At 38.3% G+C, this 26752-nt stretch overlaps 1 protein-coding gene across 2 annotated transcripts in view; it reads left to right on the top strand.

The window, feature by feature from the left end:
* OMA1 (OMA1 zinc metallopeptidase) overlaps nt 1-16447 on the top strand; it is a 53026-nt gene extending 36579 nt beyond the window's left edge. For both annotated transcript variants that reach the window (XM_019628292.1, XM_019628293.1), the window contains exon 9: nt 15989-16447. In XM_019628292.1, the coding sequence (XP_019483837.1) occupies nt 15989-16201 (213 nt within the window). In that variant the 3' untranslated portion in view covers nt 16202-16447. The remainder of the gene's footprint in view (nt 1-15988) is intronic.
* The last annotated feature ends 10305 nt before the right edge of the window (nt 16448-26752 follow it).

Here is a 26752-nt window from a genome sequence, read left to right as displayed (position 1 = left end):
TATATATATATATATATATATATATATATATATATATATTCACTTAGAGTTGACCAAAATGATTCTTAATACAACAAGGAATGAGTGGAAATGTAGTGGTATGCAATTTGAAGGAATAACCTGCATCTAGTTTGGGGTAAGAAACTACCATGAAATTCATTCATACATTCATGTGATTAATATTGACATTCACTGATAATCGACTATTCTGGAGTCTATTGCTGGGGAAGGAACAAGGAAGGAACAAAACAGTCTCTGCTTTCTTGGAGCTAACATTCTGGTTAGGTAATGCAAATAATAAACAAACAGACATATGGTAGTATGTCAAGCAATGATAAACACAGTGGGGAAAAATAAAGCTGAAAAATAAAGGTAGTAGAGAGGGTTGGGCAGCAGAGAAAGCATACTCATTTATGTTCATTGGTCAAAGAAGGCCTCACGGAACAGAATCTGGAAAGAAGCCGGGGAGCAAGTCCTGTGGGTACCTGGAGGGAGAGTTTTCAGGCTGAGGAAGCAGCAAGTGCATAGGACCTGAAGTGAGAATATGTTTGGTGTGTTCAAGGAATAGGAAGGAAGACATTGGGGCCGGATGAGTAGAGGAGGGTGAGATGGTTGAGGAGCAGGAGGACCGACCATGAAGGGTCTTCTAAACCGTCGTAAAGACTTGACTTTTATTTCAACTGTTACAGGACGCTAGCAGAGGATTGTGAAAGGGAATAATTTGATCTGACTCATGAGGACTCATGTTCTCTAGTGATCGTAGGGTCTCCTGTGTAGAGAATGGACTATAGTGGGGCAAAGGTGGGATCAGGGAGACTATTTAGGAGGCTCTTGCGATAACCCTGTTAAAGAGATTACAGATAATTTTACTAGTGTCACCCCAATAAATTTAATAAAAATTTAAAAAGGTTATAGAGGAAGAATAGATAGAAAGAAGTGGTCACATTTTGGATATATTTTGAAAGGGATGATGATAGGATTTGTAAATAGTTTGGGCATACTTTGTGCCTTTCATGAGCATTGGGCACACCTAGACATGGGCTCTTAAAAATTATCCTAAATATATTTTATTTATATTCTTACTTTGAAGAAAAATGTTTGAGAAAAAAAACAGTAGTGAAATTTACTTGATGCAATGTGTAGTAATAATTCATCTTAAAAGCTGCAACACAGGACTGGGACAATAAGTGTTTCATCGGTAATTGATTTGTACTGAAGAGCACTGACTCTGAGAGACCTCTTATTGTTTTACAAGACCCAGTGAACTTAAAACCATAATAACCACTTGGTTTTTCTCTTGGAATTCCCTTTTTATTTTTGCTTCGTGAAATTCTAAAAATATGTGGTTTACCTAAATTGGATAATGAATTGTAGCCAACTTTCGTCTGAATGCTGTGCTAAATTCTGAGTTGTCATTTCATCATTGAAGATAATGAACTATCTTTAGAGAAGTAAAAAATGTGCTTTAGAGAAGTCTTTAAAATAATAATGAATTGATTAGTGAGTATGAAGAAAAATAATTGGAGAAATAAAATATGTTATTTGGGAGCCAATGATGAAGAAAAACATTGGGAGATATTTTTCTTCTAAAAATAGTCTATCCTAGTTCAGAAACTTGAATTGAAAACCTTATATAATTTCTTATATTTTCCCCCCATGTGATTAAATTCAATTTGAAAGTAATAAAACTCTACTACAATGTTGGGAATAATTCAGTAGTTGAAGTGAAACTGATAGTTAGTGTAAAAGTATATTGTTAATTAGAATACATACTCATAATTCAGAGAATGGAATTCCCAACTGTTCTAATTTCTATAATGAAAGAAAGTGAATCCTCAGGCAGTATATAAAATTATGTGACTCTATATACTACTAAAGACTATATTTTTTGTTTGATTCAATTTAAGATTTTTTTCTACTTTCGTGAGTATAATGTTATATTCTACCTAATGCCCCTGTTCTTTGACATTTCTGATAATATGCCTGAAGTGATGTACATATCTCAAAGGTAGCTGAGAATATAGCACCAGAGCGCAGAGACATCTAGGCCCGAGATGAGGATTAGAGTCATCCCCAAAAAGGTGATAGTTAAAGCAGCGAGAGTAGATGAGTTCACTTAGGAAGTAAGCAGAGCAGAAGAGCCGGGATAAAGTTAGCAGCATGAGGTGGTTTCCACATTTAATCGGTAGGAGGAAGTCTGTACAGAGCCTGTAGCAGATCAGATCCCTAGGGGGAGAAAAGATCAAGAAAATCAGGGAAGTAAAATTATTTGGTTCTATGAGAACACAAATCTTGGTAATTTTGATTTTTAAAAAATGTAACTTACAGAAGATTTTTATTTCTTACTGTATTCCTTGAAGATCTTCACAGAAATGTATTATTTTTTACCATAGCTTATCAACATTTAAGATGTTTTCAAACTATATTCATTTAAAAAATATTTATCGATTACCAATTATGTGCCAGATGGTAGGTATTATAGGTGCTGTGAACAAAATAGACAAAAAACCCTGCCCTTGTGAAACCTATTCTGCAGTAAAAAGAGACAGACAATAAATTAGTAATGTATAGAATAAATCACTGATTCATTATATAGTATTAGTAATAAGTGTTAGGGAGGAAAAGAAAGGAGGAGGAGCAGTGTATTAGCTTGGGCTGCCATAACAAAATACCATAGACTGAGTGGCTTAAGCAACAATTAATTTCTTCACAGTTGGGAAGTCTAGAAGTCCAAGACCAAGTTTGTAGTTTAAGCAACAGAAATGAATTTTTTCCCCAGTTCTGAAGGCTAGAAAGTCCCGTTTTAAGGTTCTGGCCAATTTGATTTCTGGTGAGGTTCCTTTTCCTGCCTTGCAGATGGCTGCCTTCTGGCTGTGTCCTCAGCTGGTGGAGAGAGTGAGCACACTGGTGTCTCTTCCTCTTCTTAGAGGGCAGTGACCCCATCATGAGGGCCCCACCTTCATCATCCCATCTAAACCTAAGTATCTCCCAAAGGCCCCATCTCCAAATACAGTGAGGGTTAGGGCTTTAACATATGAATCTGTGAGGGACACAATTCAGTCCATAGCAAAGATGCAATGTGTGGGCAGAGATGGTAGAAGTGCTGGACTAGTTGGTTTGAAAAGGGGTTGATCAAAGCAAGTTTCACTGAGAAGATGGTATTTGAACAAAGACTTGAAATAAGTGAAAGGGCCATGTGGCTCCCTGGGAGTGGGGGGTGGGGCAAGGGTAGGGGGGTTGGGTAAGAACCTTCCAGGCAGAAGGAATATTAAGTACAATGCTCTGAGGAAGGAGTGAGCCTGGTGTATTTGAGGAACAGCAAGGAAACCAATATATGGCTGGAATGGAGTAGGCAAGGGCAAGTGGAGGGTGTGGGCCTTGGCACCCCTGTAGGGACTTGGGCTTTTATTTGGAGAGGGTTCGCCAATGGAGCATTTTCAGCAGACAGCTAGAGGATAGCAGGGTCTAACTTACCAAGGAGGTGATCTACAGCTCCTATAAATTAGTGCAGTCATATAATTTTGGAGTATTTTAGTATAATATATTGTTTAGAAAATATACTAGTTCCTTTTTTGTTTCGTTTTTAAATCAAGAAAATGCCCCCAAAGCAGAAAAATATATATCATTGCTATTTTTAAGGTGAATTATAAGATAAAGCATGTGTAAATGCCTAGTTAAATATCCTGTGCTCCACTAATATTTTAAAAGGATAAATATAGGGTTGTAGTAATATTTATAGTTAATAAGATGATATGTTATAATTTTATTTACTTGATAGTTAAATTTAGGAAACACATTCCCACATATTTTGGTTACCATAACAACTGGGGTGAAAAATTGAAAACCAGATGTTATATAAACCTGTTAACATTTAGTATGGCAGTTTTACAATTATATTTATACTGTTTGGACTTTAAATTTGTGTATACTATAAGTTGTCCTTGAAAAAGATAACCTTATTTAACCTTTCTATAAAGATTGTTAAAAAATATGAATAGATGTGAATAAGGAAAATTGTATGTTAACCCACTTGAAAGATTTATTTTACAACTGAAGGCATTTAGATTGAATTTTTTATTTTCTATTTCTCTCATCAACTCTCTCTGTGCCATCTTTTCTCGGAGGGTGCAGGGAGGAGGAGTGGATGGAAAATGATAGAATATATAGGAAAAACATTTCATTTGGACTTAGTTGTTTGGGGTTATGTTATTATAATCATAATTTTGAATAGAATTTATTTTTTTAATGTTCTTAGAACTTTCAGTGTCAGCTTTATTTGTAAACTGTTTTTTTAATCTTGATGTTCAAATTTACTACATTTAGTTTTTAAATATCAGAATCACTCAGTGGAAGGCTGTAAATGCATTCGTTTTATTCTCATTTATTTTGAATTCTTTAAACTTTCAGGAAGCTGGGGGTTTCAACTCATGTGTAAATCATTCTTATGCATTTATAATTGGGCAAAGTAGAGACATAAATCATTAATATTATACATCTCATGAGCTTAACATTGAAATGTAATGTCGTTGTTGGCCAATGTACACAAACATACCTACACTGTTCACCTTACAGAATTTCATTTTGTCTGACATGGAGAGTGTTGAGGAAAAAGCAAATATCATAACAGCTACTGTAATTGAATTGGTCTCTGAATCATATAAAGCCAGGAAGCCTGACAGTAGTAACATTGTCTAAAACCTTAAAAAAATATTATGGTGTATGTGATGTGTATCTGTTTGAGGCTGAAATGAATGGGCTATTAGAAAAAATTGCTTTTGGGGGAAAAGGAAGAAAAGCACTGATATTTTTGGAAAACTTGTTTAAAAAATGGAGGTGACTTTTTTTTCCCCTTGAAATGTCTTGGTTTCTGTTTTCAAAGGAAGCTTTTAATCTAATCATGAAGCTTCTCTGGCATTAATTGTTTTTTCCTGTTTTTTTTTTTTTTTCTTTTTTAAACTTATTATAGTTTAATTTTTATGAATAAATAATTGCAGATTTACTTGATATGTAATGCCTAGAAGAATTCTGATGTGTATCAGCAGTTGTTTCAGAAATACTTTAGTTGTTACTGGGAATAAGTATAGCCATTTCTTAATACATCATTCTCATATTTTAGGAGTGATTGATTATACCGTTTCATTTGAAAACTTTTCCTTATTATTTTATAATTTTAGAGGACAATTGACCTTTGTCAAGGTGGCGTTAATTTTTTATATTTGTATATTTAAATTTTTCAGTTATTTATACTTAATTATTTTAGACCACTTCAAAAACTAGTTGAACTTCAATTTCCATTGCAGCTTATGAAAGGAAATGAAATAAATTAGAGGGGAAAAAAATTTAAAAAGTAAAAATCATGACGTGTACAAATATAAAATGAACCATATCTGAGATTTTATTTAACTTATTTTTAACAAGGGAGCCAGTAATAAGTTACAACTAGCTCAAAGGAGAATTTAAGAACCTTAGGTGTGTAGGCAATAAGGAGTTCTGAAATGAGTTTACATTTCATCAGGTGCAAAACTGATCCATTCATGAGGCAACAATCAGTTGCATTCCACCAGACACATATCTGTTTCCACGGGCAAGTATCATTTGCTTTGTTAATCAGTTTTCTACCTTATAATTTTACCACTTACAAGTGGAAAAATAGCTCTAAAGCCATGAAAGGCAGAGATGACACCCAAGGACACACTTAACAGGACGGACACTTAGTGATCTTTTTTGCCCACATTAAAGTCTTTAACAGTTTTCTCTGTTTTTATTTTCTATTGTCATCCATTTGACTTTCAAATAAAGATATCAAATCATCCTATCAGACTAATAATATAAACAGAAGTTGTTGTTTTGTTATCTTTAAGCAGCCACGTAGACATTATCCTTGTTGTATTTCTTTTCTTCCTTGCTGTATTTGTTTTCTTCCTCTTAACGATTCTCATTAATTTCCTCCATTAAATCTGTTTGTAGTGAGTTTTAGGATTGAGGCTATAGCTGCTAAAATGCTAGGCTTTTGAAAAGTATATGTTTGCCTTCAGAAATTAAGGGAAAGAGTTGGAAATAGATGGAGTGTAAAGGGACTGGTTTTATTTTTCAGGAGAAATATTTAAGCCTCTCATGAGCCATTTAGAACTAAAGATATAGATGTAAAATGAAGGATGAAGTCACAGAAATGCAAAAATGACAGAGAAGGGAAGTCAGGAAAAAGGTGGGGTTTTTTTTGTTTTGTTTTTAGAAAAATTGTTTTAGCTTTACTTTTTATTATAAAAATATAAAAACATGTAGAGAATCATTTGAATCTAATGAACTCCCATTTTTCACTCCTATTCAGTGATATCAGTGTTTCTGTATGCTTGCTGCTTCTGTCGCTTCTCTTAATTTTTTTTTTCCAGAAGTATTTTAAAACATGAGGGCTTTCCCTCCTAATTACTTAAATATGCATTTCTGTAATTGGTTATCACTGACTTTATATCTAAAATTAGAGTAAAGAGTACATGAAACCTTTCATTGTATTTAGCCTTTCTTAAACTTTTTTTATTAAACTTTCTAACATGTAAAAAAAAAGTAGCATCATTTTCTTCCATTGTCATCTAAGAAAATTAATAGTAATTCTTTAATAAAATTAAATATCCTATCCATATTCAAATTTGTCTGTCTCAAAATATAGTTTTATAATTGGTTGGTTCAAATCACGGTCCATACATTGCATTTGGTTGCTGTGTCCCTTAAAGTCTCTGACTTTTGAACTGTGCCCTCCATCCCTTTGTTTTGTTTGTTTTTATACATGTCATTGACTTGTTTAATACATCTAGTCCCACATTCTCGATTTATCTGATTGCTTCTTTGTGTGCCTTGTTTCTCTATATGACTATAGCGGAAATTAAACTTTGGCACGAGTGTTTCGTAAAGTGGTGCATCTGTGCTTCATGTTGCTTCACATCAGGATTCTCTTAATCTGGTTGCTTCACATATAGTGATGCCACATTCCATCAGTGGGTTTGGTTGGTGATGGCCTCACCTCTCGTTTGGAAATGTGATTTTCCCTCTTATGGCCAGCAAGTAATGATTGAGCACTCTACAAATATCCAGTTCTTCAGCAGCCTGAGAAGTTCTTTCATGTGAGGAACCATCATCCTCCTCTGTCTCAAAAGGCTAACCTGAATGTGTGTTTGAGCCTATATACAATAATGAGAAGGAACTCAGACCAGCCAAATCAATTCTAATGTAATGAAAGATGGTGCAGTCACATTTTCCTCCGATTTAAGAGTAGATTTAAGAGGTGGGTAAGAGAGATTTTTTTAAAAATCAGAATAATGATGAATGCATAAGAATCGAAAAGATAGGAAAGATGATCATTGGTAATTGTATTTAAAAGACTTATTTAGTGTCTTGAGTATCCTTAACTAATAATACCTCAAGGGCCCTCATCTAAACTAAATACAACAACAAAAAAGCAAAGCCTCTGAAATGCCCATTTCCCCTCCAGTATGATAAGTGTCAAAGACTAGAAAATCTAAAAAACAAAACCAAATCTCAAATCTCTGGTCTAATTTTAAAGTTTTACTCCATTGGAGAGGCTAGCGCAGGTGATGAGAACTACAGAGATATGGCCACCTGAAGCCAGCATGATAAGGCTGATTTAATTACATTGAAAGTGACAGAAGAAGAAAGTATGACTCCGTGTGTGTGTGTGTGTGTGTGTGTGTGTGTGTGTATTATAAATTCATTTAAGAAAATTGCAAAACCTGTGAATACAGCAGAGAAGCTGTAAAACTTTCAGTGGAGGCTGTGAAGAGCAGAATTGAAGCCCAGAGCAAAGACTCACTGATACTGGAGGAACATAGCATAACCAAATTAAAACACCCAAAGCTTAAAACATTGTCTAAAAAATGGGAGAATATTGAAAAGACACATGGACATCCATGCTGCATATAACAGTGGTAAAGACCAGTACATTCATTCATGTCTTCATTTCTTTGACTATGGCTTCTATACCACATTTTTTATTTAGATAATGTTTCTCAGAATGGGTTTTTAGAAGAACTCAGAGCATCATGCATGAGAAGCCCTGAAATGATGCCTGAATATTTAAATTTATCAAATGTTTAACACTTATTGCAATGATAGGCTCTTAGAAGATGCCAAGGTATAAAGAGAAAATTTAAAGATAGGTTAAGAGGGAGAATGACTTTGGATTTTACTTTTCAGACTTTGGATAAGTGTAAGAGTTTAGGGGAAAAGAAACAAAACGAACAAACTGAAAAGCAATAGAACTAATATACTCTGGTATGGTATCTAGGCAAAGCAACTTCTGTTTCTTTTAAGGTAGAAGATCCCTTAAGAAGTGAAACATAGAAAACAATGTCAGTGAAGCACTCAGCAGCAGCAGTGCTCTTTCCACAATCCACTGGCAATTGAGAATTGGATAAAATGTATAGTTTGTTGATATATAATTGTGATTATGACTCGCACCCTTCTTTTCTTAGAAAACCACAGTTCAAGTAAGGAATTAACAAAGAATTGAATGACTAGTACAAAAATATTTCACTGACATAAGAAACAAACTGCTAGGGAAAAATGTTTCTTTTCAAATGTACATCTTTCATAAAGATACTGGTCATATAACTTAGCAAAAAACATGTATACTTAATATAGAATGTTATAGTTCAAATTGTCAGGACACAGTATGTTAAATTAATAGAACAAAAATTAAAAGATGGGTAGCCACATGAAAATTAGAATTGTGTATGTATAAGGCAAGAGAGAAATCCATAAACAATAAGGCCATGCCTTAAAAATCAACAAATTTTGTAATGATGTAGTTATATTTTCATGGGTTACTGTCAAACTATGTGTAAAGAAAATTAAATTATTAGTAAGAAAGAAGAAGAGAAGAAAAATAGAGAACTGTAATGTTCCCAGACAGGGAAAATATAATTAATAAAACTAAGCAGAAAAAAGCAAAATCACAATAGTTGATCCTTTGGGAAATTTAGTCAAAGTGAAAATCAATGGATCAGTTAGAGAATAAAATGTACATAGTATCAGGAAAAGAGCTACTACAATAATTAACATACAGGAAACCCAAAATATTTGGATGAATATTATTTTTAGTTAGATGATGTTACTAGCCCAGGTCAAAACCAGAAGTAATTAAGTGTGGGGGGGTGTGGTGAGTATGTGTGTGTGTGTGGTGGAGCGGGGTGAGGGGGGGAAAGGAAGAGAGAAAACTGCCTAAGTGGATGCAACTAGAAGTAAAAATTATAACTAGAGTGAATCTCCTCAGATTAATTTTTGAAGAAAGAGGTAAGGTGTTGTTAAATCAAATAAATAAAAACACTATAGTAGAAACACAAAGAGTAATAACAAATTAGCGAAGAAAAGGGCACCTAGCACTGATAGGGATTTACTTTGGAGAATTTTTTCAAAAGTTCAAAGAACAGTTATTCAGTGAATAATTCTAGTTTCAAAATATAGAAAGGGACATTGTTAATTATCTCATTCACTTTATGAGCATAAATGATTTTATTTTGACAATTTGATAAGAGCAGCACCTTTAAAAGAATTTATGGATTGAGGTCATTAAGCAGCAAACAATACAATACTATAACAATAATTATTGATTATACGCAAATAAGTTATCCTCAGATGCATGTGTAGCATAATGAGAAAAAAAAAGCACCCTGTGCTTTGATAAACACAGAGGAGGAAATTTAGGACTTACCTTTGATTACTTTCTTTTCTTTTCCTCTATATCCTATTCACAAGAAAATCTTGTCATTCGTCTCCACAGGGCATTAGGCATCTGTTCCCTTCTCCATCCATCAACACTGCTGCTACTCTAGTAAAAGTCACCATCATCTCTCCCCTAGATTACTATAGTCATCTCCTGTTTTAATCTTCCTGTTCCATTTTTCACTTGAACTCCTAACAATCTATTTTCAATACAGTAGCCAGACAACCTTTTAAATGTTATTTCACTGCTTAAAACCTTTCAGTGGCTTCTCTAATAGAGAATAAAAACCCAAACTCTTCCTCAATCGTTAAATCATATAATTTGGCCACTGCCTACTTCTCCAACTTTTTCACATGTCGTTCTCCCCCAGGTGTTTTTGATTCCAGCTATTTCACCTCGAGTTTGTGTCTTCCTTACCACTCCTCTACATGCTGATTCCTCTGCTGGGATCATTCCTTCCTCAGCTCTTTACATAAATGTCACCTCCCTGGGGAGGCTGTCCCTGATCCCCCAATCTCAAATGGCATCTCTTCCATGCAGTTATTATCGAACACAGTTCATTGTTTAATGTCTCCATCTGTTTTATTTAAAATTATTTTGTTGACTTACTTATTGTCTATCTCCTTCCATAGAATGTAAGGCCCGTGTTCGCTGCTGTATCTTTAGTGCATGTGACAGTTTCTGAAATGTGCAGTGAATAGTTGTTAAATGATTGCATGATGTATAACAATAGGAAAGATAGGTAATGTAATATTGGGTTAAAAATAGAAGAATTGGTCAATGCAATTGAATAGCAGTTCCACTCCCTTACAGAAATTTAGCCTGTAGCAAATTAATATTGGGCTGTCGGGAAAGTCATGATGCATTTTTGCATTGAAAAACATAGAAAAATACGACATGACTTTCCCGACGACCCAATAGTTGGTAACGGGAATCGATACTGTTAGGAAGTAGTGTAAAAATAGTAGTGGTCTTAGGAGTCTTGAGTTTTAATTCTGACCCAGCCACTCAACTTTGAGAAAGTTACCTAACCTTCAGTTTTCTTCATCTGTAAGACTGAGATAGAAATTTCCCCTGGGTGTTTTATGTACATACTTGTGTGTTTGTGTTGGTAAGGTCCTGCCTCCTTCCTGCTTTCCTCCTCTCCTTCACATATAAGAAAGACACTTTGGTGATAAGTATTCTGCACCAAAGACCACCGTTTCAAAAGCGGTTCATGCAGTAATACCAGTTTAGATAACATTTGTAAAATACCTGGCATAATGTAAGGCACATGCAAAGTGAACAGTAAATATTAATTCCTTTCACTCTAGTTGGAACCTTTAGGCTGGTTCATTCCATATTTAACTCTAAGTCTTCCTTGGGATTCTTTTTTTTTATTTTTTAAAGATTTTTATTGGGGAATTGGAGGGATGGGAACAGCGCTGGGGAATTGGGGGAAGGGGAACAGACAAGTTGCTGTCCTTTTGTTCTTCAATCTAGTTGTGGAGAACGTTGCTTCACTGGCCCAAGTTGGCACCATCATTGCGCTCTTCCCGGGTGAGGCAGATCAGTCACTGGCTTCTGGACGGCCGCTCACGGTGGCTGCTGGCTATACACAATAGCCCATGGCAAGCCACTGCAGCAGCAGCCTATGCCATCGCTGGCGACTCATGGCAGCCCAGCTCTAGGTTGAGCTGTTTTCACCATTCTTAGCTGTAGAGAGCAGTGTCACTGGCCCTCATGTGGGATCTGAACCGAGGCCCTTTGGCGTCCCAAGCCAGCTCTTAACCATCACGCCACTCGGCCGGCCCTTCTTTGGGATTCTTAGAACTGTGTATTCTTGTTATTGGAGTACATCCCGGCTTTCTCATCAACTATAAACTCTTAAGAGTGTTTTCCCTGTTATATTTGTCATAATGATTTATTCATGCTTGTGTTCTATAAATGTTTGTAGAAAATTGAGCATGTATTTAAATACCTATTATGTGTAGTGCATGCAGTTAAACACAAAGCAAAGGAAAAGGGAAGGCATATTCTATGAGTAGTTGTACGTTGGGAAAATGTTGCCCTCTTTTAAAGAAATGAAAGTATGTTTAATAAGATAGATTGGAATTTATAAGAGTAAAAGATGTTGACACCCTGGAATGTAATAAAATAAATATGGTAAGGACAGTAAAAAAACAGAAAAAAATATTTTACAACACGTCTGATACAATCTTACTATACAAAAATAGATGAAGATTTGATAGAAATATATTTGGTCCATAATAGGATTCTGCTTTACAGATAGTTGGAGGAGAGAAACAGTTCACACATGAAGAAATATTAATAGAAAACCTTTGTGAAGAATACATAGTTTTTCTAGCAATTAATGTAGCTCAGACCTCTCCAAAGTACATTTATCCAGTAAAAGATTTACTCAAGAAACATAACGCGGTGAAAGAAAAGATTAGTATGAAAGCATGTGGTGCAAAAGCATTAAAAACAAAAAACAATAACAAAAGCAAATTCTAATCCCCATTTTTCTAAGCCTTTTCACTTCCATGACAGCTTTTTTAAAAAACAGACTTTATTTAAGAGCAATTTTAGTGTCAAAACAAAATTGAGTGGAAGGTACAGAGATTTTCCATATACCCACTGCCTCCACACAGACACAGCCTCCCCACTAAGAAAAGACTGCACCAGAGTGGTGCCTCTGTTATAGCAGACGAACCTGCATTGACCCGTCATTATCACCAAAGTCCACAGTTTATATTAGGGTTCACTCGCAATGTTGTACATTCTGTGGGTTTTCACAAGTGTATACTATTCATCGTTAAAGTACCACGTAGTTTCATTGCCCTAAAAATACTCTGTGCTCTGCCTTTTTATCTCTCCCATAACCCCCTGCAACCACTCATCTTTTTACTGTCTCCATAGTTTTGCTTTTTCCAGAATGTCTTGTAGTTGGAATCATACCCTGTGTACACTCTTTAGATTTGCTTTTTTTTCCCCCACTTAAGTTTCCTCCCTTTCTCTTCATGGCTTGATAGCTCATTTCTTATTAGCGCTGAATGATATTCCATTGTTGGAAGGTAACACAGGTTATTTATCTATTCACCTAACTGAAGGACATCTTGGTTGATTCCAAGTTTTGGCAACAATGAATAAAGCTGCTGTAAACATTCGCTAAGCAGCTTTTGTTCCCTGTCAGTCACTTAATCTCTCTGGGGCTCAATTTCCTCATCTAAAATTTATCTCATGAGTTCTAAGGATTCTGAGGTTTGAAATTATATGGCTATATAAGTAAAAATTATAAAACATTATGTTTTAGTAATTCTGAATAACTCAGGAATTGCCTGTATGCTGATGACATTGTAAGTCGATAAAGCCTTTCTGACAGAAAGTTCGGTTCTATATAATGGAAATGATAATTTCTTCTTACTGTTTGATCAGCTCATTCTATTTTGGGGGTATACTTCAAGTAAACCCAAATGAGGGTTAAAAAATAACATCTTTTGTTTAAATAAAGATATTCGTAGAGAAATTTATAAAAGCCAATCAAAACTATAAAAACAACACAGATCCCCAGAAATGGGGAAATGCGTAGTAAATTGCATGAGGGCAGGAATCACGACTATTTATTCCGCCTGGTGTATCCCGGGCACCTTACGCAGTGTGGTGTTCCAAATATTTGTTGGCTGTAAAAAAGATTGAGTCAGAGATCTTAACGGAAAGAGAAAGAGCTTTTACCTACTATAAAAGGTGATAGGAGATGACATTCTGTTCTTCCTTTTGTTTGCTGCTTTATATCCCTCACTGCTAATCTCAGGTGTGCCTGCTGTTACCTGCTGGACTCCACACCTGCCTCCTTTACTGATACCAGTGAAGGCTTTAGGCACGTGACATAGCAGCCATGGCACATCAGCTTCTCACTTGGAAAAGAACGTCACTGTGGTTGTAAAGGAGTAGATTGTCCCAGCTTTGCCAGGACAGTCTCAGTTTATGCCAGAGTACTCAGTGTAAACCTTAATAGCATCTCCTTTCACTCTCAAAGGTATCTGGTTCAGACATTACGTCACCATTTAGTCTGCGGGTCTGATTTTCTTTTTACTTCGGTGCTATAGTTGGGAAACATTTTCTGTTTTTTTCAGTTCAGTTTAAGGAACGTTTATTTAATACACTCAATAGATGTAAGATGTGAAATACAAGGAAAATTCAAATAATGCCCCTGTCACCAAAGAATTTCAGTTTAATATCTTTTCCTCTTTAGTTTACTTTGGTAACTCATAGCCTTATGCAGAGTCAGAAGTGCTCCTAGACCCAAGCTCCCGCTGGCTTCACCCATTTAAAAGACCCTTTTCTGGCTTGCCTCTGGCTGCCCGCCCCCCTCTCCCGTGGAACTTGAGGGAATATACCCATCTAAGAACCTGTGCCCCCACCACATGGAGCTCTGAGTGTTTGGACAGTGGAATTCCTCGCCCAAACAGTTCTGAGCCTGCCTCCAGGGCCTGTGTGGACCTCTTCCCTTGGACACACACACACACAAGGCTCCTCCCAGTGCCAGGTAAGCCAGGGATGGGAGGAGAAGGGAGTGGACAGCAGGCTAGCCGCAGGAGCTAGGGTAGGCTTCTCCCATTCTTAGGCGTTCCGAAATGCAAGAATTCTCATTTTGTACCTGGCCTTCAGAGTCATTTTGAATGTGTATTCCTCCAAGTGGGTGAATAGAACATATTTTATGTGGTAGTTTATTAGCTTGACTTACATAGCTTTTAGATATTTAAACACATGGTACCTAAGCCTTCATTTGGTTTCTTGCCAGGGACCCCACACTGATCTGGAGCAGGCCTACTCAGAGTAAAACCTGAAATCCTTACCATGTCCTAAGAAATCCAACACCATCTGTCCCTACCCCCTGTACCATGCTCTGCTCCAGGTGTGCCAGCTTCCTCACTGCCCTGGAACACTCCAGGCATGCTCCCATCTCAGGCCCTTGCATTGCTGCTGCTGCTTACTGGAGTGCTTTTCTAGGTACCCACATGACGTCTTTCCTCATGTCCTCAGGTCTTCTCTCCTTGTTCCCCAAAGTCATTATTTTGTCAGAGAGAACTTGCCTAGTCAGTCTTGCTAAAATTTTAACACTCTCCAAACACTGACTGTCCCCTTCCCTGTTTTATTTTCTCCCTGAACACACATCACTGTAAAAAAGTTAGAAGTAATAAAAAACTAAACTAGTTTTTTCCCCCTAAGTATTTTTCTTTTAAAACCCTTTAGATATTAAGACTTTTTCCCTAAAAAACAATTATTTTTGTTTTTATGCCCTAAAGTCATCCATGTACCCGCTTTAAAGAATCACATGGTTCTCTAAGGCTAGTTACTTAAAGCAGTAGTCCCCCTACCCTGTTCTCAATTTCAAGGGTAACCATTTCTGTCTTAAATTCTTTTTGTATTTTCCATCATATCTACATAACACGCTTATTGTGCTACCTCCTAACTTTTCAGTTTTAGGTATTTATTTTTACTTTTCCCCATAGAGGATGAGAATTAAGCCTTCCCTTGTCACTGTCACACCCTGTGCATGCACACACATGTATCCAGCTCCCCGCTTCACAGTATAGTTAAATTGTGCTTTTGGTTAGCTCAAGTTTCAGTGTTCTAACAGCTGGCAACACTAGTCACAGCTGAGCCAGGTAGTACACTGTGACAGCTTTTCCTTTCTTCGCAGCATTTTATTTTTCTTGGAGTTAAAAATTGCCATGATTTTGATCTGCTTACCTTTTTAGGTTATTAACATCAATTCTACTACAGATGGTCCCATTTATACATATCTTCTTTCAATATGTTCAGACATCTGTATTCTGTTGTTTTCTTTTTCTTGAAAAAACTCGCTCAGAGTCTTCAGATCTTTTGTAATCTGAACAGTTGTTCTCAGGGTCAGCTTCAGTTTGCCTGAAACCAAAGAGATACCTCTAAGAGGGCTTGTTTATCCCCAAAGGGATATTGGGCTGTCGTTGCAGATACAGTTGTTTTTTTCAAATGTGTTATTATGTGAACAAATTATGAAAATGTAACTACCATGAATTTGTCTACGGTTCTCTTTCATGTGTTGTAATTAAGAACCCTTTTATTAAAAACACAGAATGTATTCTTATATTTTATTGTTTTGCATAGAGCATATTAGGAATTACTGGAATAATCTTAATAAATTTATATATATACACACACACACACACACACATATATATATTTGTGCTGTATTCTTTTTTTGTGTTTTATTGTACTCTTTCTTTATAGGCTCTTAAAATTAGAGAGATCTGTAACTGCCCACCGCTTTCTGGACCTGACCCCCGAGAAGTGTTCAGACTCACTGTGAAGCATTACCTTGAAGAATCAGAGAAAGAAGCACTAAATATCACTGTTAAGAAACAGAAAGTGGATACTCTTCCCATTCAAAACCAGAAGCAAATCCCGTTAACATATATAGTTGAGAAAAGAACTGACAGTTGAATTAAAATTTGGGACACAGGATATATGAAGAATGCAGCAATCCTTATCATTTTTGTTCCTTTTTCAAAAGATGATCAAAATGAAAAAAAAAAAGTAGATATTCAAGGTTGAATCATGCGTATTACAGGTATTACCTAAATTATTCTAGGTTTTTATTTTTCATGAAATATTGATATATTTTAATCTATTTTAAAATATCTTCAAATAAGGAAAATGTCATAGAATAAATTTATATTACACATTTTACTCTGTCTCCTACTTGCTTTCGATTTGGAAGACAGACCTCTAGTGGGTGAGAAATTAGAATGTGTGGTAGTTGTTACTGTAGAGAGAGAGGATTCTGTCTGATTCTAAACTGGGTTTCAGAGCCCGGGTGGTTATGATAAACTGGGAAATCGATAGCCTTTAACCATACTGTTTACAGAAATTGGTCTGCATTGGGTGGATCACGTGGAATAGGGGACCTTGGGATAGAGAATTCCTCGTCCTTACTATGGACAATGAGGGGAAACGACTATAGGCAGACGCTGAAAGAGCTGTTTCCATAGGGAAGCACAAGTAATGGTGTTTGTGGTCCCAGTGACAAAGTGAGAAACAGAATGGGAAAGCGGGTCATTTCCTTGTAGACACAGTGTGCTTCTGGTGCCCTGAAGTCTTAGCAGAAAGCCATGTCCTTTTGGCTCCTTGATGATACTACAATTTGGGATTCTCGGGTTCTCAGAGAAGGCAGCTATCCTGCTGAGGGTCGCACCGGGAGCGGCAGGAGAAGGTTGTGCCCATAAGTTGGTCTCGGCGGCAGACATCAGCAAGGGGCTGGAAGAAGACGAGGGAAGAAGCACAAGACACATCCCTAGTGGGACCCAGAAATTACTGTACTATATAAATGTGGAAATACATTTTAAAAATGTGTTGTTATTTATATAATATTATTTATACTCCCAAACGGGTGAAGTCTAGTGATGTTTAGGCTATATTCCTAAGAGGAACAGTTTTCTTGAACTATTATATTAGTTTCTTAGAGAATTAAAGGAGAAAGAAACTTACCTTTTATTGAGTATCTACTATGAGCTGAGCCTATTTATTCCACAACCCTATAAAGTAGGTTTTATTATTCTCATTGTACAACGAGAAACAGGCTTGGAGAGGTTAAAGAATATACTGATGTCTCTCTAGAAAGAACAAAGCTAGATCTCTTTCTGATTACAAATCTGTCCATTTCCACAACTCTCAGATATCTGAAAACTAAGCTATCAAGAGACAAGAAACAAACTGTATTCTCAGTTGTTTGTTAGCTTCCTCGTATATGGCTTCAATACAGGTAAAAATCTCATAGGTATAAGATCAGAGATCACTTATACCTCTGATTTTCTATATCTGCAGGATAATTTTCCAGGCCCTCCTCTCAGACCCTATCAGAATTTACACACAAAGCCTGGTGTGAGGCAGGAAAGGAGAGTAGACCCTCTCCCATGCCTGTGAAAGCCTGTGACTTCTCATTTGGGATGTGTCGTAACAGTGTTACATTTTCTTAGACAAAATGTTTACCTAGTTGTTAAGAAGACAAGTTAAGAGCCTATGTATGTTTCTCAGGGCTTACTGTGGATTGATTGTGAGGAATTTCTTGATCTGCACACAAGGCAATGCTTGCAAGAAGGAGGTTCAGATTAACTGGTCTCCATATAGTTGTTCTTTACACTTCTAGTGATTGGAGTTCTGTCAGAGGCACTCCATAACATGTACACACGTTTGGAGAATGTCACCTAGAGGTAAACAGTAAAACACACCATTAGATTTCCCTGTAGACTTCCTAAGAAAACAGTGCAGCAGCGACCCTAGTCCATTTTTCTTCCATTGTATTATCACAGCTAATTGTATTGTTGAGACTCCTAGAAAACATATATGAGTTGACATCGTGCCAGAAAGAGCTGAGAAAATATAGTGATAATACCTTTCTATGAAAAAGATTTTTTTAAAACTCATGGAATCAATAAATGTAAAAGAAATATAGCATTTCAGCTCAGGATTTTAGGAGAAATTAAATGGCAATTGGAATGTAATACCTATACATATATTTTAAGCTGTGTGTGGAAATGACCTCTGTATGTTCTATATTTAATTGCATAACTTAGTGCTTTTCATGTGCCTATAAGATTTAGAAGATGTTGGCAGTTTAGCTCAGTTGTTAGGAGCATGATGCCAGTAAATCCAAGGCACAGATTTAGTCCATTCTCTGGTGATAGTTGTAAGACTGTATCCCTAAAACTAAACTCAGAATATGTGTATGTCCCTAATAACTAACAGTTTTTGGCTGTTACAGGCATTCAGTTAATATTTTACTGATACTGTATATTCAACAGTAATCATCTGGTCAAAGGATTTAAAAAAAAAAAAAGAAAAGAAAAGAAACACTAGTAGTCTGTGAAATTTCTGCCTCTTGGTAGCCATGGGCCCCTGGGTTAGTCACATAAACTCTCTAACCCTCATTTCTTCATTTGTGAAATGGGGATAATAAATCCTACCTCACAGGATTGACCATACATGATGATTAAAGGAAATGATGTACTTAAGGCATTTAGCACAATGTCTAGAGCCCCAAACAATAAAAAGAGCCTCATTTGTTGAGTGCTTACTGTGTACCGAGCACTGTGCTAAGCATTTATCAATCACCATTGAACCTCACTGCAGCCCTGTATATGGTTAGGTATTTTGTGGTTCCCCGTTATAGATCAGGAAGCTGAAGTTTAGAGGGTTAATGAGACTTGCTCAAGGTTACACGGTCTATTTCTTAAGATTATTTTACTTGCAAGAACAAAAAAAAGAAACCCTCAAACCCAATCAAGAAAATTTATTGGCTAACAGAAAAGGCTGGAAGTACACTAGCTTCGGACACAGTTTAGTCTAGAGGATTATGATATCATCAGAGCAATGGCTCTTCTCCTCTGTGATTTTTCTCAGTTCTGGCTTTGCTCTTCCCTGATGATATAAAAATGGCTGCCGGCAGCTCCCAGGGTTCTGTTGTTCATTCGCATCCAGGAGGAAGAGTGACTCATCTCACAACTATTGAAACAGCCTTCAACACTAACAGCATCCTTTTAAAGAGCATCCCAGAAGCAATCACCGCGGCAGGGGATGGGATTATCCTGACTTGCTGGAGCTGAGAATGGTATAGTCAACACCACCCAAACAGCTGCTATGTGCAGGTGGGAGACATGCAACTACAGAGTCTAACTGGAATAAAAACCCAGTATCATTTATCCTCTTTCATCGGGCAAACACCACAATGCGTTGAAGATTTGGTCTGGAATGATAGTTAATCTGAGCAAAAGCAACAGCATAAGTTTTACATTGATATGATGATACATTTGTATTAGCATATTTTCTTTACTAGTTACAACATATTGTTTTCGGACCTGAGTTATCTTGTATCCTCAAAATTCACCTATGAGATTGAAAGGATAAGTGGCGTTATTGCCTCATAGGGAAGAAAACTAAAGCTCGGAGAAATTAGGCAAGTTATCCTAATATGCACTTTCAAGTAAATGTCAGGAATGTGAGGAAAGGACTCATTGATTTGTAATCCAGTGCTCGTTCAGCGATATTACCGTCTTTTGAGGGGGAGGTATTGCCTTCATTTTTTTAGCTGGAAACCAAAGCTCAAAGATATTAAGCAACTGTGTGCCCAGTACAACTCAGCATGTAATGGCAGATCTGAGCTTCAAGCCCTCATCTTCTGACTCAGAAGTCTGTGCTCCTCGGCAATTTACTGCCACTTCAGTTGGCAAATCTTATAAAGGAAGTGGGAATGAAAAGTGTTCATTTTCCTTCACCCCTCACTTGTAAACAGCAGGCCCAGCACCCTCTGGTCCCTTATGTTAAAGCACTCGTTTTAATACTCTTGACAGGTGGTAAAAATATCCAATTTAAGTATATTCATTTACGTGAAGGACAAAATTCCTGTTTAGTGTCTCAATGTGTTTTGATTAGGGCCTAAAGAGTTCTTTAATCCTTCATAAGAAATATCTCATCATTATGTATCTCATGATATGGTAAGAAAACCTGTATCAATCAATGTTCTACCTTTATACCTTGCCTCCTAATTTCCATCAGAAAACCAATAGCCCTCAAAAGTAGGCCAGTGGCTCCTAGCCTTTTAACTGCCAAGGACTCATTTTAACATTACCCAGCTCTGTGTGCAGGGACTTTTACCCCATAAAGTTTTCTCTGTCTTAAGGTTTGGAGTGTCTAGACTCATGACCGTGGTCTCTTGCTGCTGTGCTGGCTGTTAAAGAGTTGAGCTAGCTGGGCTTGGGGCATAAGTCACAATGTGTTCCTGCTTTCAGGTCTCAGAATTTCTGTGATATTATCAAAGACCAATCAGGACCTCTGATCATCACGTGATCTTGCGTGTTACCAAAATTGCAGCCAAAAGAAAAATTTGTGATTTTAATTAGTCTAGGTAGCCTAATTATGTGATAGAAAATATAAAATTTTTAGCTAGGCTCTTTGAAGTATTAAGCATACTTAGCAGATTCCCAATTCCATCTTCACAGACCATAAGGGGCCTGGGACCTCATTCTGGGCAGCATCGGTCTAAAATCAGATTTGCTTTTATTTTCCTCTTCAGAATATAAAAGAAAATAAAATTAACATGTATTCATTTTGACCAATATGTCAAAATAGAACCATATTTTTGTAGATTAGGGATGATGAATGGTCTACTTAAGGGCTCTGTTATTCTATATTTAAGGATATATTTTTTAAAGTAACTATTGTGGCACAGAAGCAAACAAATTGAATTTAATTTTTCTCACAGCTCTTCCTCTCTGATGTTATATTAATAGTAGCCTTGAGAGAATCAAGGGCAGCCCGACTAGTCTTACTCTTTTCTTCGGGAACATGGGATAGTAACATTTGCCCTGCTCACTTCCCAGGATTATCATGGATTTTGAATAACGTGTATATGCTTTGTACAACACCCACAATGCTGGATCCACGGTATTCCTTATAGTCTAGCATTGTCTTAGCCTGGGCTGTGAGAGTATTAGTTAGGAGAGATCATTTCCACAAGAGTGACCACTTGTCTGGTCTGATACCACCCAGAATTGATTGAAGATCTGCTCTTTATTCAAGTGTGAGAAAAAGGGAAGCTTATTTGTAGTACATTTTATTTTGGTCTGATTTGAGAGCGCGAGCGAGAGAGAGAGAGAGAGAGAGAGAGAGAATAACCTAGCTACTCTATTAATCCTATCATGACCCTGGTCTAGAGAGTGGTCCTTATTTCCAACTATTTCTACATTCTGATGCTTAAATCTAGAGATAAGGTCAGCCTTTTCCTGGAATGGCCAGCCCATTTTCCAGATGATGGACTGGGCGAATGGGAACTAATGTTGGTTGAGCCCTACTAAGGACAGGATACCAAACCTTTCTCTCCTTTTAATCCTCACAGCAGCCCCTCGTGGCATGGGTTATTTTCCTAATTTATACAGAAGGAAATGGAGGTTCACAGGACTGTGTAATTTAGCTAAGGTCATGCAGATAGTACAGAAATTCAGCTAGGAAGCTGTCACTGACTTGCACATGCTCTCTCTCACACGAAATGAGAGCAGTTGTCAGGGCAACATGGGAAACACTTATTTGGGGCCCTTTCTTTGTTCTAGTGCCCAAGGCTTTTCTCCGGCTTCATAATCCCTGAAATTTACCATAATCGCATCTCTAAACATAATCTCTCAACACTCTTCTCTTGCAAGGAGCCAACTAGTTAATGAAAAGATATTCATGATGAAGGCCCGGCAGCCCTGAGGAACACAAATTGGCACATAGCAAGTGCTCGATGAACTCAAGTCCAATGAGTGAGTGAATGTATATATGAGTGGAAGCAAGCAAGCAATAGGAGTTATTTGAATGCTTGAGACAGTTTTTGGATGAACTTCATAATATAGTGAGGGGAAAGAACATCTTACCCAAGCACCCAGGGGTATTTCTACATCACCTCCTCCTGATACCCAGGGGTCTGTAGCCCCAGCTCTACCCACAAACACTTCATGGTAGAGTACAGAAAAATCCCACCAATCCTGCACCCTCTAATCACGCACTATCCCTAGTCTCTGCTTTATTTTTCTTCATACTATTTATCTCCATCTGAAACCATAAACTTATTTGACTTGGAGGCTACCCAGAGTCATGTGGGTCATCAGCTTTGATCTGAGCTAAGCACAATGCGCTAACTCCTCCTCTTAAGGGAACTATATAGTTTAGGAAGCCATTGAGGACTCACAGCCTAAATATCCAGGTTCAGGCCATGTCTTCTTCACCAGCAATGTGATAGAACATGTCGCTCTGACTCTCAGAACCGCCGCTCATCCTCACCTGTATGTTGTGGAGATGCAAACTCCTGCCACCTTGCATTGCAAGCCTGCCATTGACCTGGGGCAGAAGTACTGTCACCATTACCTTTTTAACCCTTGAGCTAAAGCGCTACTCAATACATGTTTCTAAATATACATTATAGTAACGAGCATTACCTTTGAATGATGGCAGGCAAATTCCTCACAGTAATTCCACAGTTCTATAGAACAGACTCATTTTCTTCTTAGGTTTACCCATAAGAGCTCAGGCTCTGCAGTCAGAACTCGATTTGAGTGAGTCTGGTTCATTCTGGGTCAGTTACTTTACTCTGTAAGTCTCACTTTTCTTCCTCTGGAAAATGGAGATAGTCTCAGTTGATGCTTTATGGGGTTGGTGTGAGGACCAAATGTGTGCCCGGTGCTCATCCATTTCCTGGCATATAAGAGGCACCCATCAAGAGTGTCAGGATCACTGGTGAGGCCAGTCCCATGTCCCCTCTGCCCACCTGAGCTCACCTGCAGCAGCGATAGAGTTTCAGGACTCTCTCACTCTGCTTGCTCCCCTCCTGAGGGATTTCTCTGGCACCACAGGATTTCACTCAGCCACAAGCAGGGGCACCCCAGAAGTGCAGGGGGGTTAACTCCCCCAGGTGTCCCCCAGTCCGTGGGGGACCAGAGTCAGTGGGTAACTGTCATCCTCTTGAGATGATTCTAGCATATGTTCCACAGTTTATCAGAGGGTCCCCTGTGGGACTGAACCTCGGTTGCTCATCATTTTAACCCACTCATTAATGTATACTGTGTTGGCTTTTCCCCCCTCTCTCTCTCTTTTGTCCACTTCCTCATGTAGGCTTCCTGAGAGCACCACCAAATAAACGATCTCGTGCCTACCTACCTTACCCTAGTGCTTGTCTTAGGGCCTGCTTCTGGGGGACCCCAAACTGTGAGGCTATCAGACATTATTGTTATTATTATTATTAAATAATAATGATTCTCTATAACAGCCCCACTTACCGGATGAAGGAACTGAAGTTCAGAGGGCTGAAGTCACTGGCTCATGGTTATACAGCAAATAGCTCTAATAACCCTTGACACTCCAGATTGTTTTGAGGAAGTAGTCAGTCAGCTGTCAGACATAAATGGGCTTTGTGAGCTGTAGCATTGGGCACGAGTTGCTTATTGTCCCTTTATAGTACCACCTCTTCTAATGATGGTGACACAGAAAGTGATTCTCTGATGCCCAGAATAGCCATAAATATGCTCAAGTACAATAGCTAATCTTTTCTTTTCCAGGCCACACAATCAGTCTCCAGAGTAGCTTCACAGTTTGAACCTATTATCTGTGATTCATAGACTCTGGATCCGGAGTGACCCTAATGACCATCTATGTGGTGGGAGTTTTGACTTGGAAACCATAGTCCAGGCATCAAGTGGCATTTACACCCATGTGACAGTTCATTCGGGAATAGGAGTTTACTTAAGAGCCAGAACAGAAGGCGGAGGAACAGTCAGTGGCCTTGTCCGGAACACAGAAACTTATTGGGAGTTGAAATGGGGAGGAAATGCAGGCAGGGGAGACACACCAGCCTTGGGGAAGCCACAGCACTCAGAGGTACTCTGCAGAGGGCATGTAGGTCGGTTGTTCTGGAGACGCGGCCATTAACAACAAGGTCAGTAACCAGAGCTATAATGAGGGCCGTCGTTGGCTACTGAGACCCCTTACAAGCCAGGCCCAAACGCTCTTGATATGCATGAGCTGGCTTGATGCCTGCAACCATTCTGTGAGAGGGAGATGATTGTTCCACTTGATATATGAATGAAGACATTGGAGCCCAGAGAGCCTGAGTGACTTGACCCAGACCTCATGCTTTGGACTCTTTTGCCCTAAGTCTGTGGACCCCAGATTAATGCCATCTGGAGGTATTGTGTTGACAGGTTGGCTTTTTGGCTGGCTGGTTGGTTTATAATGCATGAAGATAGAGCATAATGTGGAGAAATGTCTTTCAAATCAGGTCGACTTTAGACAAATTACTTCATTTTCCCAGGACTACGTTCACTCCTACCAAATATTCGGTAATATCTGCCCCACAGAGCAGCTGTGAGAAGGTGCTGCGCTTATGCACGTAGGCGCCTGGCACATGGTAACTGATTGCTACTTGGTATTTCTCTTTCCCTTTCAACCTTGTGGTTCGTAGTCCACTTACTTCCAAAAAATGACTTACAGAGGAAAGTATGGGCCAAAATCTGAGAGGACAGCCTCTTCTTGCTAGGTCTCAAATTATTTCGCAGATTCTTTTTTAAGGCAGAGAATGCCAGGAGACAAATATAAGATGGGCTTTTCAGCAAAGTCTTTTGTTTTCTACTCAAAGTGACATTAAGAAACAATCAGGCATTACCTGCCCTGGTTTCTCTGCCCTCTGCTGCTGAGGTCTTTCTCTTTGAACTATTGCAAATGCCCCCTCAGAGCTGGGGAGCCCTCCTCACCCCCAGCCCCACTGACATATGAAGGGCAGGTAGAGCTTCCCTGGTTGAGCTCAGTGACATGACTGGACATTGCCTCCCCGCCATGAGGGCAGCTGCCTCTTCCTCTTTTTACCCAGGATGTTGATAAGATGCTGATTCAGGCTAAGTTTCTAAGTGAGACTTATGAAAAGTAGTAATAACAAAAATAAAACAAAGAAATAAAAACTAAACGTTATGTTAGGGCGAAATATACCAAGGTTAGGAGGGGACCACCTCTGGGAGAAGAGGATGGTATGGAGAACACAGATAACACAGGAAGAACTAGTTTACTCCTATTCAAGACTGAGGCTAATGTTCACACAAGTTGTACACTGCACACCTCTGGAGGGCGCCATCCATCTAGCCTACGATGTGATAACACCTGGTGGAGCTATGCAAGGCAGTCCCCCCAACCCCCATCACACCTTTATCCTTTCTGTCAAGGAGAATGGTCATCGAGGTAAAACATAATTAAGGGCAAACTGAAGTTCTAGGTAGGGGAAGAGATGGTCAGAGAAGTTGGATACTTTCATGCATGTTTATAACGATATTAGGCAATGGTAATAATTAACACTTATGGAATAAAATATGTCAGCGACGCTACTAAGCATTTTGCATATATTATCCCATTTTACCCTGAACTATAATACTGTTGATGCCCAGCCAACAGCCATTCTTCCTCTGACTTTCCATTGTTTTGTTTAGGTGGGGCAGTGTGCCCTGCCTGAGGGGATAAATTAGGATCATCTAAGTCAATCATGCCAATGTTATCCCTCTATGCCAATGATTGGTCTAGCAGGAGACAGGTGATCAAATCTGGCCAATGAGAAATAAAGGAAAATCTTTTTCAAGGATGGCAAGTATTTTCCTCTCTGATAAAAGAGAGGCCATAGAAAAGGCTTAATTGTTTTTTGTTTTTTGTCCACTGCTGTGTTCTATTCCTGCTTTGCAAATATTGTGTTAAGATACGATGCTTGCTGCTGCTGTGGCCTTTTAATGAGCCTGACAGAAAGCCAAGGGGATCACGGAGATACCAACCCAGAACCCTAACATCACCTCGTTGCTGAGCCAACAGTGGCACTGCCTCCTTTGAAACCTTTTTAGAAGTGAGATAATTAAATGTCTTTACTGTTTATGCTGTATTCACTGGATATTCTCTTACTTACGCCCAAAATAATTCCTACTGATAAAATAATATTGGTTTCATTTTACAAACAAGTTAAATAACTTTTAAGTTTAAATAACTTTCCCAGTGTCACACAGCTAGTAAGTCGAAAGGCCATGCTTCCAGCTAGATCTGCCTGAAGTAAGCTTTTCACTGCTACCATCCTGCCTGGGGCTAAGTCTGAGGTCCAGGGAATGACATCACGGAGCAATGTGCTGTCCCAATCAGATAAGAAGAGCGCTCAACAGTGGACAGCTCCACTGGGCAGGGAGCTCGCAGTCACTGAAACTGTTCAAGCAAAGACAAAACTATGATCCATAAGGTTTGTTGGAAAGGAGAGTCAGGCCGTGAGTAAGCAGAAGTGAAAATGAACTACAAGTGAGAAGCAGATGTTCCATAAATGTGCTCTGTAACAGAAGCAAATGGACACAGAGACTCAGTGAAAAAGAACTTACAAGGGCCGGCCGAGTGGCTCAGTTGGTTAAGAGCTCGCTCAAGAGTTTGAGCTCTGAGCAACAGCGGTTCGAGTCCAGCCCGAGC

The sequence above is a fragment of the Hipposideros armiger genome, unplaced genomic scaffold (genome assembly GCF_001890085.2).
Source record: "Hipposideros armiger isolate ML-2016 unplaced genomic scaffold, ASM189008v1 scaffold_779, whole genome shotgun sequence".
Classification (NCBI taxonomy): Eukaryota; Metazoa; Chordata; class Mammalia; order Chiroptera; family Hipposideridae; genus Hipposideros; species Hipposideros armiger.
The sequence above is the reverse complement of the archived record's forward strand: the minus strand, read 5'-3'. Positions and strand labels throughout refer to the sequence as shown.